Source organism: Anabas testudineus, chromosome 3, assembly GCF_900324465.2.
Source record: "Anabas testudineus chromosome 3, fAnaTes1.2, whole genome shotgun sequence".
Lineage (NCBI taxonomy): Eukaryota > Metazoa > Chordata > Actinopteri > Anabantiformes > Anabantidae > Anabas > Anabas testudineus.
Window position 1 is genome coordinate 21222369 of NC_046612.1, and position 14569 is coordinate 21236937.

The following is a 14569-nucleotide window of genomic DNA, read 5'->3' on the forward strand; positions in this document are numbered from 1 at the left end:
GAGGATGAGGGAAGAGGTTTGAGATGCGGCCATCCCACCCTATCGCGACACTACACGGGATCCCCTCTCTCCACCCTGCCCCCATATTGTGAGAGAATCCATTTTTATATGGGAAAAAAAAGAACACAGAATTACTAATATATACATAATGTGACTTTGACCCACAGCAAAATGCATTTTAATCGTAAACTCTGAAACTGTAGACAGCTACAGTGTATGTTGTGGGGATTTCACATTATATTTACAGTTTTACACAGTTCTTCAGTTTCCTTTTGGACCTGAAGAGAAAACCTAAAAAAATACAACTAGGATGCCCCCTCATCTAATGACGTCAGATTCATTCCCACAATGCCTAGTAACACGCAGGCGCACTGTAAAAAAATATAAGACAGCTATCTGTGATCAGAGATGGCGGGCGCCTCAGACCCCCTGGAAGATATGCTCTTTTCAGAGGTGGATGAAAAGGCTGTGAGTGACCTAGTGGGCTCGTTGGAGTCACAGCTTGCTGGCCAAAGCAACCCAGCAGGTAAAGCAGACGAAAACGGAGGCGCTGGCTCAGTGGCCCCCGCTAACCATCACTTAGGAAAAACGATACCAGCTCCAGTGGGCACCACAACAGTAGAACAACAACAAGGACGGCGTAATAAACCTGAGATGCGACAGGAGATCAATTGTAAAGACCTTAGCCCGGACAAAACTGTCACATCTCCTCCTCTGGGTTGCACTCCTTCTTTTGGCGATCCCTCCACCACTTCGGCTGCCTGTGTGAATGCCACTAGCAGCGGTTCGCAATCACATGGAGCATCCATCACAACACTGACTGCACCTGGTGTGTCAACTTTGGCATCTCCGTCAGCCAGCATCAGCACCGCGTCCAGCCGGGGCTCGAAGATCACCCCCGGCCCAGGAGAGACGTCGACGGAGGCTAGAAAGCGCATAAGCACCCCGCGGAGGAGCGCCTCGGCTCGGATAAAGAGTTTGAACGGCGCTGCTGTAACGACGAGGAGGAATAGCAGCACAGCTGTGGTGGACAACGCTAGCTGTGTGGAGACCAGCGCAACTCCACCAAACTCTGCTCGACCGGTGACATCCTCTATTAACACCTCGACTTTCACCCTATCTAACGCTAACCTGCCCGTGGGTCAGTCGGCTATCGCTCTCGACCGGGGCACCCCTACCATTGCTTTGCATAGACTACCGAGTCACATCGTAGCCAGTATAGCCCAGAACGGCAACGGGACCAGTGTTTCGGCCTTGGTCCAGCAGGGCGCACGCATCGGACCTGTCCCCTCCACAGCTGCACAGGAGAACCACAACAAAACGGTCACAGACACTGGGGCTTCCAAACCAGAGGACTGTCAGTCCAAAAGTGTAATGTCAAGTCAGTCTGGTAGTGTCAACTCAGTAATAAACACTGTTTCCTCTGCTACTTCTGTTGTCACACCCACGACTACCACAGCAGCATCCACAACAACCACAACAATAACCCAGCCCCTGAGCTCTGCCACAGCTGCTGCCTGTGGTACAGGGGTGGCAGCTAGTTCTGCATGTGCAACTGGTCAAACTACATCAGTGACTACCACTATTAGCATGGTCAGACCCACAGCTCCCTCTCCAACACCGGCTGTTGCCACTTCTGCACAATCCCAAGTCCGCCCTGGACTTTCAACACCTCAAAGGATTGTAGCCCCCCAGCTGATTGTCAGACCACCGCAACAACAGACGACCATACAGCTGCCCCCCGGGTTTACCATCCCACCGGGTAAGGTTTGCAGGAGGGAGAGGATGTAAGCAAAGATGTGCTGTTTACACCCAAGTTCTAATAACCTAAGCCTGAGGCTCAAGGGTTTGGTTGCCAGTTTTTCTTGATCATCTTCAATTAGAAGATGATAGTTTGTTAGCAGGTTTCTCCCAGGCTATCATGTGGACACATTGTTACTTCATAGGATGGTGCCAGTTCCTAGCTAAAATATGTCTTTAGATCTGTGCACCTCTTCAGAGTAGGTGCACAAAGTTTAGCATGGGTGACCCCATGGAGGAGGAATCAATAACTCCACCCAGCAGTAACACTATGTGGTGCCCCTTGTGCAGCACCGAGCATCCATGACAGCACCAATATAGCAGGAACCCACAATTGTGAAATGAATAATAAGAAATTAAACTCATATTACATCACATTTGAAGTGAAATAGTGTCACATTAAAATTAGTTTTACATATAAGTAATTTAAGCCTTTGTTCTAAATCTTTATAGATCAGATGTGATTTTTCTTTTATTGCAGGACAGTCCAAAGTATGGCTGTGCTATCACACTTTTAGCTCAGCGCAGTTGACTTTATGAGTCTGCTGTCAGGAGACATGAAAAAATATTGAATTGTGACAACCAAAGTATACACAGACACATATACCACACACTACTGGCTAAATGCCATTTGTGCAAGCAGATATAAGCAAAGCTTTCAGTCAGCAACGTTTCAAACATTTGTGTTTTATACCAATACAAACATCATTTCCAGAAATGTTGGGACTTTTCTGAAAATGCAATAAAATTAAAATCTGTGATTTGAACCAGAAGATATATTTCAGTGTGTTCACACCTAATGCTTGCAACAAACACAAAAACCTTTACATAGGCAAAATAAAAGTTTGAACTACATAAGAGTTCAAATGTTAAGGTAACAACAAAATATACGTATTGTTATAAGTAGGTTTAAAAGAAGGAGTATTTTGGAAAACTGTTGTCACTTAACACAGCCTGCCATTGCATCCAGAAATGCAACCTGAAACTTCTTTACACAAGTCAGGAAGTCTTTGGGAAAAATGAATTTAACCGTCTCTGTGCCACACTGTAATCAGCACAAAGAGCAAAAGTCAGCATCTGTGATGGTATAGGGAGCATCAGTGCCCATGGTATGGGTGAGTTGCTTATGTGTGAAGGTACCATTGGTGCAGACGTTCATAGGGGCATTCTCGAGAGACATATGCTGCCATCAAGATGTCTTTCCTGGAAGTCAGTGGATATTTCAGCACAGCTGGGCTTCTTAGACACAGAGTGCATGTGTTTGTCTGGCCTGCCCGCAGTCCAGAGCTGTCTCCTGTTGAAAACATATGGTGCATCGTGAACAAGAGAATCAGACAACAGTGACTACGAACTGTTGAGGTGCTAAAGTGTTGAATCCAGCAAGGATAGGCAAGAAGAAGCAGTAGCCTAAATTTGGTTATTTTTACAAAATACAAGTAAGTTAGTCAGTGAAAACACTGAAAATGTTTTCTTTGTTTTCTTAATGCCACATAAATAAAGGTTTAAGAGAATTGACAAATTAAGTGAAGAGAATCTAGTTTGTATTGCTTTTCGGAAAGAAGTCGCAACTTTTCTGGAAATTGGGTTTTTATTATTTCCAAGACAAAAAAATCATGTTTTTTTCTTTGCGAAATAAATATACTACACAATGTTTTAATATTAAACACATCAACAACTTGAACTGTCCATCCATCCATCCAACCATCCATCCATCCATCCATCCATCCAAGGATTGTATAAGGTGATAGAATCACATTAGATATTTCAAAATCACAAGAAGGTGAAACTACTTTCTCAAAAGTGGTGCTTGCTTAAAATACACCGGCTTTTACATTTAACACAGTATTGTAATTTACTAAGCTTGCGACTGTTAATCTCTACATACAAGCAGCAATACACTTGTTTATTTTTTAGTTTTTTTCTGTTACTGTCATTAAATTTGTGAATGAACAGGTGAATGTTTTGCAGTTTTTGATAGGAAGCAAATGTTACTTATATTACATTTGAGCGTCTTGTTGCCATAAAATATTATGAATAGATTTTTGTCATGCAGATCACTTTATTTATAGTTTTTTAAAATAAAGCCACCATTAAAAAGCTGCAACACTTTTGGTAGCCACAGTTTGATAACCATATCTCAGGGTTCCTTCGGACTTCATATTCTTTTACGTGGTAAAGATTGCTGGTCATTGCTGTGGCCAGTAGTTATAATGGTTTAGGTGCTACCCTGCTGTTTTCTCTTGTAGGTTGTTCTGAGTCACCTCACCTCAGGAATAATGACTCCCAACAGAGCATATTCACATTATCAGAATAGGCTATTAACCTTTCTATTGACCTTGTGTCTTGATGTCACTTTATGGAAATTCTGCCAAGATAAACAAATGTGTAATAAAACATTTTATCTTGTAACATGGGCTCCTTCACAAATGTGGTATTATAGTAACTGAAAGCTTCACATTTAGTCAGTGCAAAGACTTAATACTGTCGCCACTTCCAAATAAGTCTTGAACCCATGGTCATATGTATTTAGGTGGTTAAATGCAGTTTATAAATTTATAGTCTAGTGAATTAAATACACTCTTGTTCACTCATTTTAAGTTCCAGTGTATTGAACATAACCAAACCAGCACTTTCCACTTAGTGCGACAGTGTTGATCCAATCATATAGTGAATGATCTCTTAGGTTTTGCTGAAACCATGTATTTGTTTTTCTCTCAGTCTTAAAGTCTACTTGATTCTTCAAAACTTGTTTGTCACTATTCAACGTGCCAGTTTAAAATTAAGAACACAAACGTCCTTTGTTATCTTTCTGCCAGCAGACCTATCATCCACATCCAGAATATTATTGCATTACCCAGTTGTTGATCTTAGTACTATTTGGTGAGTCTAATTTTATTCTGTTGTCATGTATTTAATTCATGTTCCTCATGTTTCTTAAGGAATGGTACTGGTGCGTACAGAGTTGGGCCAGCTCGTGATGGTTCCTCAGCAGGCTTTGGCGCAAGCCCAGGCTCAAGCTCAGGCCCAGGCCCAAAACAGCATCTCTCCACGACCTGCCACACCCACCACAGGACCATCTTTCAGAGTGACAACTCCTCAGGTGAGACTCTGCTACAGGAAATGCATGGAGAGGCCGGTCAGTTTTGCCATTTATAGTTAATTTGGAAAGTGTTGAGGCTCCTTCAGTTTTTTGCAAAGTTTACTGTGTAAAATGGAAAGAAATTCAAATGTTGCCATTGAAATCTCCAAACTTACACAGGTCAGATCTTTAGTCAGCTTCTAGACTTTACTCAAGAAAAATCAAGCAAACAGAACCACAATTTGGACTGTCACAGCAAAGGGTTTCAGTGCTACTTGAAATGAGAGATTACCGGCTTCGATTTTGAATGAAGTTGCACATTTCTTTGAAAATTGGTTTTAATGTTGTATGGTTTCATGGCTGTTGTATGATTGTGATGGTTATGATGGTGGTATGGTTGTATGATTGATGGGCAGAGCCTGAAGGACAATACTCGAAGAATTATTGGGTTGAATACTTTCTAAAGTAGTTACAGACACAGTCTGGCCATTGTTTACATTCATGTATTATGACATAGGTTGTTACTGTTTGCCTGTTATAACCCTGCAGTGTTTGTGAATGTGTCACTGATTGGCCTGAGGCCCAAAAACAGAGATTATCTCTCAGGCGTGTATAGGTCTTCATCACATACAGTAAAAAATATGTCTCCATGATTAACTGTGTTTATTGTAAAAAACTATTAAAACCTGTTTTTTATTAATAATTTCTTGTCAGTAGTGATAATAAATAAATGGCTCTTATATACAACACAAAACATCAGGTCCATCTAGAAAATTATGTGAACCATATAAATTGTTATGTTAGATGTGTGAATTGGCTCAAACCATGACACTGTTGAACCACTAAAAGAATAGAAACCCCACAATTTTAGTATCCCTACTCATCAGTGCATGCTTTGTTTTGACCACCATGGTCTTCACTGTCTCCTGACAGTAAGGTGTTCAGTGTGAATCACTCTGGTCTGCGTGTTTTCTCTATGTTTGATGAGATCTCCTACACCAAAAGACATGGCTGCAGGTATTAGAAATATTACTGCCACTTGTTGTTGTTTTTTTGTTGCCTACTGTTCTTTTCTCTCCTCTTTCCACTCATCCCAACCGGTCGAGGCAGATGGCCGCCCACCCTGAGCCTGGTTCTGCTGGAGGTTTTTTCCTTTAAAGGGAGTTTTTCCTCTCTACTGTCTCCTGGTGCTGCTCATGTTGGGTTGTTGGGTTTTCTATATAACTCTGTGTAGTTATACTTTGTAAGGTCTTAAACCTTGAGTATACAAACAAAATTGAATTGAATTGAAATTACTGCCAAAAAAGAAACTGGCCTCAGAACTGGAGTTGGTTCCTGGCAGTTCACAGCTCCTCAATACTTGAACATGAATGCATATATGCACTTTGCATTGAGGAAAAGTAGATGGAAAACAGACTCTAGTGGGAGACGCTATATTTAAAGGTTTTAAGCAAGGTTTGAGCCAACAGAAACATGTTTGATCACGCAGATAAGACTATGGACAGTTCCTGGTGCTGAAATGACATCCAAAACACCAACCAGATGAATGAAACATGCAAGGGGACTTTATTTATTAACAATTCTAACTAATATCTCATTAGAGCAATCAAATTATCATTTTCTAGCAGCCATTTATTTACAACAGAATCAGTGTGCTGACATCGGACTAATAAGATACAGAATCTGATAACTTTAAAAATGACACGATAAAAGAATCATGACTATTAGGCCATTTGTCTCCACCGCGCATGTAAACCTACGTTGGTCGACCTGCCTTGGCCTCCTACTGCCCACTGCCTGTCTCAATAAAGAGAGGCTGCTGTGTTTGAGCTAAGAGCAGAAGATAGTTTTCTACAGTGGAGTAAATAAAGATACAATTTAATCAGTCAGAGCTGTTAGCGTAGCATGTATTACTGTGCCATTTGATGTGCAGCTTGAGGCATCTAGGGACGCAGATGTTCCCTGATGTTGTAATTTTTAGTTTTGGCAGTGCAGAGGACACCAACCTCAGACCTCCTCCTGGAGTGACCGTGACTGGGAGCGTCCTTGTGACATAGTACTGACACATTTAAAGTTTGCTCTAGTCTCTGCAGAATTTCTATCAGTGTTAATGCCATAACTGGTAACCTTTGTCAAAACGAATCTGATTCTTTTTTTTTTCCTTTGATCTGATTGTCTGTGGATTCACACAGTTGATGTTGAGTGGGCTTACGCTCATTAAATGAACATCTTAGTTTTAGACCCTAATTGGGAAGTGATTAATGCATCTGACTGTGTAATTATAATGACTGAAAAATCTTGATTTTTTTTATGTATAGATTAAACTGAGATTAATAGGTGATTTAATGACTCAGGGCTTCTTAATGACTCTGTGGGGTGCTCTCATCAAAATTTAACAAGCTACTGAATCTTTAATTGGAATTTACTTATTATCACCTGTGGATACATCATTCATGTAAAAACTTGAACTTGTGCCAGTGGGTCCACACCTTTGGAACATAATTGCTTTTAATAATTAGGTTACCAGATAGTTCATCCCCACAGTTTCTCTGTAAATCAAGTATGGCAGGTGAAATAGCCCTTATATTACAGTCACAGCAGAGCACTAATACACTAGCCAGTTAGCACAGCTAAATATTTCTTCTGCTTAGAGCATCACAAGACAATAAATGTGTTCACTTTGGAATATTTATAGCAGGAGTACATTTTGAGTACTAGTGAGTACTATGTTTACAATATATAATATAAGTAAAACATCTGTAAGCACAGCATTTGTACTTATATCTGACTTGTGCAAGAGTTGGATACAACAAAACAAAAAAATTAGCTTCAAACAACAAAGCATTTAAAATAGGTCTCGTATAATATATTAAATATCTTTCATCCATCCATCTATTTTCAACTGCTTGTCATGGTAAGGGTCGTGAGAGTGGTAGATCCTATCCCAGCTGTCATTGGGCGAGAGGCAGGGTACACCCTGCACAGGTCGCCAGTCTATCACAGGGCAGACACACAGACGGACAACAATCAAATAAATATTATTGGCTCACTCTTCCAACCAATCAGAAGAATTCATATCAAGTCTCATACTACTGTTAGCTTAAATTGCAAATTGTAGTAATATTTATCAGTAATATGTCTTTTAAATGCTTGAAGTATATCATGTCAGAAGATGAATGAATACTGGTAATGCTGGTTGCAGTTCCTCAAAGCCCAAATTCACTTATTCAAGTTGTAGTTATATCTGTTTTGTCAAACTAACAATCCAGTACTCTGAGTACTGAACACTTCTTCATCCAAAGATGAAGAAAAGCATAAAATATTCGAGTTTGTGAAACTGGGACTAGTAAATATTTTTACTTAAATTTATAAAATGTATTATTATTATTATTATTATTATTAACAATTCAATACAGTTGCTGCAATCATTTTTTGTTCTATGTTAGACCTGAAAGAACACAGTATATATGTTTTGAAAGTTGCCTTTGACCTCTGAAAGTGATTTACAGTGGAGGGAAATCTTACATGTTTTTTGACACTAGTGACTACTGTTACAAATTAGGGGAGGTCATGATGTGTAGACTAAATTACTGTCCTCTCATGATCTAATCTGTCTGGCACATGACTTACTACACATTTTACTCTGCTGGTGACTCAGAACACATTTGACACTTGCACCGTCAGCTTAGGAAACAGAAAAAGCAACACACAGTATTTCAACACAAGTGGCTTCTAAATAATGCTTGATTACCACTTTAGTCATCTGGTCAGATTATGGTCTGCAAGAAACAGTAATAGCTGGTTCAGACAGAAGCCTGTTATTCATTCAGGGCTAAGTGCTCAACGAGAGCTCAGACATTAATGCCTTACACCCTAGAGCTTTGTTCTGGGCTCTCCAGGCTGCAGTAAAGAGGCCCTCTAAAGAGCTTTGGCACTTGTTCATCAGATCACTAACTGCAAGGTCAGAAGACTGACACTAGAGGGCATCATTTCATCGTCTTTTTCAGTTTGCTTCGACTGCATTTCAGCTTCTTCAGTCATTTATGAATTAAACCGCTTCTTGTTTATCTAACATGCCGTACTCAAGCGCTACAGTTAGTATGTGTATTCATCCTACTTTGTATTACCATTATGAGTATTATAAACAGTGTCTATGGATGTAAAAAGAGGAACTGACTGGAATGAGGTGCTTGAAAAAAAGCCAACTTAATGTGTCGTCATATTGTATAGTGCAGGTATGCCTTGCCCTGCTCTACCATACAGCAGTATTGCACTCTGTTGTATAATACTGCTTTTCAGAACTGACATTCAGTAAATGGCATGCTTGTAAATCCTATGGCATTTGTAAATGTTACCCCAAATCAGTCTCGGATAGTCCATAATCACTCATCCCCTTGACTCCACAGTTGCCCACTGGCTTCACAGATCTACTGTAGTTCTCAGTGAGTTACCCAACGATGCCCCACCCCCTCCTGCCTCTGTACTCATAGCCAGCCAACCTGTACCCATCCTGATATGAACCCCTCTCAAAAGAGACTTGCAGATTGTCATCGCCTCTCACAGACACACTGATGACAAATTAGCGGGCCGCGGCGTTGCCATCTCGACAGGAAAAGCAGTAGCAGGGAAATGAAAGGGAATGGTGTTTATTCCCAGAGCTCAACCCCTCTGTCGGCCTGTCACTCTTCCCATGACCCTGAGGGGAGAAACGGAAGGCATCCTGAGCTTCCTTCCTTCCATACCTGTTAAATCATTCATCATCCAACTGCCTGATTATTTTAAAAAGCTAACAAGGCTTTGGTTCTTGGTCATGTGTGTGCGTGCTAAAGTGTGTGTGTGTGTGTGTGTGTGTGTGTGTGTGTGTGTGTATTTGAGGCAGTGAGAGAGTGAGAGAGTGAGCAAGAGAGAGGCATAGCTGGCGGTACGATGCACCCTGTGGCTCTTAACACCCCCCTCAACCTCCTTACCCCTTCCACCTCTCATCCCTCACACACCCAATTCCCCCAACTCTTCAGTACAACATTCTTTTGGATCCTACTAAACTTTTGAGAGCAGGGGGACCTCCTCCTCCTCCTCCTCCTCATCCTCATTCGTCTTCTTCTTCTTCTGTTTGCATCCATCCTCCTGTCCTTGGCAGGGTTGTGTGTCTGTTTGTGTGTTTTCATTTGGGTGCAAGACAAGTGCAGTTTATCATGAATGGGTGTGTGTGCGCATATTGAAGCTTTTGCCTGTCTGTGAATAGAAGGCTGTATGCCAGCGGACCAGGCAGAGCACCCCCTGGGTTGCCTTGGCCAATAGACAGGATAACAGCCAGAAAGTGTGTACGAGTGTCTGTGTATTTGTCTGTATGTATGTATGTGTGTGCGATGAGTCACTGGTCATTAGTGTGGTTTTGTGGCAGTTGGCACTGAGCACCCAGCTCTCCCATTTACTCTCAATTCTTTAATATGCTACTAGAATAACCTGAGTAATGATACATTTCAGCATCCACCTGTATGAAAACCTTTTTTTTTTTTTGAGTCACGTCTCTTTTGTTTAAAGTCAGTGCTGTTTATTAGCTGTTATTTGCAAAGTTGTGCATCACATTTTCTGTGTAAGTGTTTACTTTGGTGCACTTTCAACTTTGAATACATATCTCTTTGAGATTTTTTTTGCATTTTTCATGTGCACTGAATCTTAATGTTTTATGTCTGGGTCATATCAGTATATCGTTATCTGACATCAATCAAAACAGATTATTTCTTTTGTGAAAAGTAGTAGTTTTTTTCTTTTTCTTATTACAGATTATTTAATTTTCACTACAATAGTTCATGACCTTAACTGTATTTATTTCAGATCATTCAAATAGTCATCTTTAATCTGGGGGCCACTTCTCTAGGAGAAAATGTAAAACACAACTAGAGCCAGACTTGAAATACATTCTTAATACCACATTGTTGTATCTATCCATTAATTTACTGATAAATGACCCTATCTTTCAATATTTTCCACACATACAGGGGTGGTCATGCTCAAATCAGGTTGCTTATCCTCATTCGCATCAAGAATAGATACACAGTCATATTTCCAAATGGAATTGTATCTTTGCAAATGGTCTCTTGTGCCAATTCTATTTTTAATTGCATCAGTCATAGCAATTGTTATGGTGTCTGCTGTTTTCATTAAAACAATTGCCAGTTAGGTAAACTATTTTATTTATTATGTATATTATTTTATTTTATAACACGAACTACTGAACAATACAAACTAAATAGCACTTTTATGCTAAAAGTCTGGTTTGTGGCAGTTTATTAATCAACTATTTCCCTTAATATGGCCGTTATAGAAGTGCTTATGTTTAGGAAAGCAAATTACATGTTATGTATAGGTGCATGTACCTGCATGTGAACTTACAGGCCGCTCCATCCCATCAGACTTCAGTACAGTGATGCCATGAACAACCAGGCCCTGTTTCTCTGTTTCTCTGTTTCTCTGTTTCTCTGTTTCACCACTAACATGCTGCCACATTCTTTTTTCTTTCGTGCTGTCATGGCTTTTCCTCATCTGTTTGCAAGGCACGCTGCTGCTCTTTTCTTCCACTGTTTCCCTCCTCTCTCATGCTGTCCCAGCCTTTTCACTATCTGACATCCACTTCCTCCTCATCCTCTCTCACCTGTGCTCTCACCATTTGTTTTGAGGTTCCTTGTATTCCTTTATCTCCCATGTTCTGCCGTTTCTGATATCTTTATGCTCTTTTCCCTGATCCTCTTTGTCTTCTCTTCCTATTTTTCCTATTTTGCTCTCTTTCTTTTCTGCAGTCTCCTGTGACCCCTCAGACCACCAGGCCTTGTCCTTTGACCCCAGCCAAGATGGTACCATCTCCCTCTCCCACTCCTTCCAGCCCTGCCCTCCAGACCTCCTCCTCTTCTTCTTCTTCTTCTTCCTCCTCCTCCTGTCCTGCGATCCGCCCAGTGAGACAACCCTCCTTACTTGCTAATTTTTCTGTCCTTCTGCCTCACATTTTCTCACTTTAGCATTCCTGATGAGCAATGTCAAGAAATGTTGTAGTCTGTTAGTCTTAGACAGCAGGTTGGTAACCAGCTGGGAGAATCTCAGTGGCACTAAAACGCTCAGCTTAACATGTTTAATGAAATTTCTATCACATGGTTGTAATTAGGCATGCTAACAACTTTATTTTAATTTGCATGTGGATGAAGCAGCTATCTTAATGGAAGTTTAATTATCCTGAGTATTTACAATGTTGCTGTGAGATGTATTCATCTGATTGTTAGAAACAGTAATATACAATATTTCATTTCCGCTGCATGTATCAATGAAATGAAAAAAAAAAAAAACATTGAATTTTGCTCATAATAGCACAGATATTTTATAGGCAGAGAAAAATGGGAATAATAACCGAGTCCGGCCAACAACTAGTGATTATTACTAACATGGCTACACATGACACTGGTGGAGATAATATTTAAAGTTGAACTCTTCCATTTCTATGGAGATAAACCTCGAGAGGCTCTGTCAAATCTGTATCCTATTATTGGATGTTGGAGATATTGAATACCCAAACCAGTAGTGTGTAATGGTGTTTATCGTGATCACACTGATATGTTACTCAGAAAACAGGATTGTTGTGATTGTCTAGGCTTCACATTTAAAAACCTTTCATTTGTCTTTGGCAGATTTCATGAACACAACCATTCTGTGCAGATAAAAATATATTTTGACTTACATACTTATACTGCCCATCTTTATTGTATACAGTATGTGGACGCTTTGTTGCATGTGCGGGCCTTCCTATATACATACTTGTCTTGAGTGATTAGGCCCCAATTTGTCCTCTATGCATTTTGGGTGCATTCACACCTGTATTTAGAGCTGTCCACTGATTGTATCACATAAGATGTATTTTATTGCCAAGTGTGAACAGGCCCTGGGAGATTCGAAAGAGGTGATGAGGGCTTTCGAGTGAGAGACTGCTGATGGCACTTCATCTGTTGAACAAAATTTGTGTTTTGGAGGTGAAATATTTTCTAGTCATTCACCCCCTCACATATGATAGTGAGCAAGTGGACAGTAGATAGACTTGTATTTGGAATTGGCAGTAACAAATCTTGATAGGACAGTTGAGGTTTCCTTGTCAGGTAGATATTTATTAAGAAAAGCATTGATGGCCTCCTGTCTTTCTCAGCCTCCAGCCTGTCACCACTTCCCCTTCTTCCTCCTTGTCTGTTAAGCGATGTTCACTGAAGTCAGGACACCAGATGTGACAGGAGGGCTGTGGCGCCTGCCTCCTGTTCTCTGTGGCCTTGCTGTGAGCGAGGCGTCACGTCCTGTTTATCTCTCTGTCTCTTCTTTGCTCTTCCAGAAGGGCCCCGTGGCCATGGCTGTGACGGCTCCGCAGCAGACCCCCGTGGTTATGACCCCCCAGGCCCCGGCCCAGGCTGCCTCTCAGCCAGTGCAGCCTTCGCAGACAGGCACTGCGACGGCCCCCGGAGCTCCTGTCGTGTCCCAGGTCTGTTCTCTCAACTGTCCGACCCCCCCGACCCTCCTCCCCCACCACCACCCACACTCCACCCTGAAGGGTGCGGGCACTGTCACAGTTGCCAGCAGGCTGGCTGTGTCATAAGCTCAGCCTGGAACCCACAGCCTCGCTGCCTCACACAGCTGGACATGGACAAAGACTCTCACACATGCCGTTTGCAATCATAGATTCACACAAGTACATACCACCCCAAGGACATACAGATGCGGGCATACAGTCTTAGACACAGACCCACTACCTGCATGCGTATGTACACATTCAGGTGCATACAGACACAGCCTGACATACAGTAAATACTCACATTATAACTCATACAGAGATGAAGAACACACACTGTCACTATTAGTGGACAGGTGCCATTTATCATTCGAAGTAGTTTCATTTTGTAGTATCTTCGAGAAGTATTGATTAAAATAAATGCAGCACAATTACAAGGTCGGTTACTCTCTGCTTATGAGCTGCCACTTTTTAAAATGAGGTTGATCAGCATTTTATTGTTTTTTTTTCACAGGAAATGCAAGAGAATGTGAAGAAGTGTAAGAATTTCCTGGCCACACTTATTAAGCTGGCATCTCACAATTCTCCATCCCCTGAGACTTCTAAGAACGTCAAGGCTCTGGTTCAGGACCTGCTGGTAAGTTTCAAAATGTAGATAAATGAAATGTACCATTGTAATTAGTTGTTGCACTAAATATTTTAAACCTCTAGATGGCAGCATGAAACTTATTCCAAAACCCTTCTTTCTGTATCATGAATTTTCATCTTATGAGTGAGAAGTTTTACCCTGAGGTACCAGGATGGGAGTATTATGGTTGATCTTCAGCTATGGTGATGCAGTTTCATCTTGCTGCGTTGATGTTACCATTGTGTGCTTAACTTAATGTTTGTGCTTCATACTTTTCTCTTTTCCTAACAGGATGCCAAGATTGAACCGGAAGAGTTCACCAGCCGGCTGCAGACTGAACTCAAGTCATCCCCGCAGCCTTACCTGGTGCCCTTTCTTAAGGTGGTGTTCTCGCCTGTAACCGTCTTTTTAACCTTTCTAAACATACATCAATCAGACTTGTTGTGCACTGAGTAAGAAAGTGGTTCCCTGAAATGGACCCATGACTCTGATGCCTAAACCTGATCTCTTCAATTGATCATTCAAAGTT

The 14569-nt window shown here is 41.2% G+C and overlaps 1 protein-coding gene across 3 annotated transcripts in view; it reads left to right on the forward strand.

Moving 5' to 3' along the window:
* The first annotated feature begins 403 nt into the window (after positions 1–403).
* Positions 404–14569, forward strand: part of LOC113174697 (transcription initiation factor TFIID subunit 4-like) — a 78470-nt gene continuing 64304 nt past the window's right edge. For 2 of the 3 annotated variants that reach the window (XM_026378787.1, XM_026378789.1), the window contains exons 1-6: positions 404–1762; positions 4740–4900; positions 11677–11829; positions 13239–13385; positions 13927–14049; positions 14332–14421. In XM_026378787.1, the coding sequence (XP_026234572.1) occupies positions 409–1762; positions 4740–4900; positions 11677–11829; positions 13239–13385; positions 13927–14049; positions 14332–14421 (2028 nt within the window). In that variant the 5' untranslated portion in view covers positions 404–408. The remainder of the gene's footprint in view (positions 1763–4739; positions 4901–11676; positions 11830–13238; positions 13386–13926; positions 14050–14331; positions 14422–14569) is intronic. The other variant, XM_026378788.1, reaches the window with a different exon arrangement.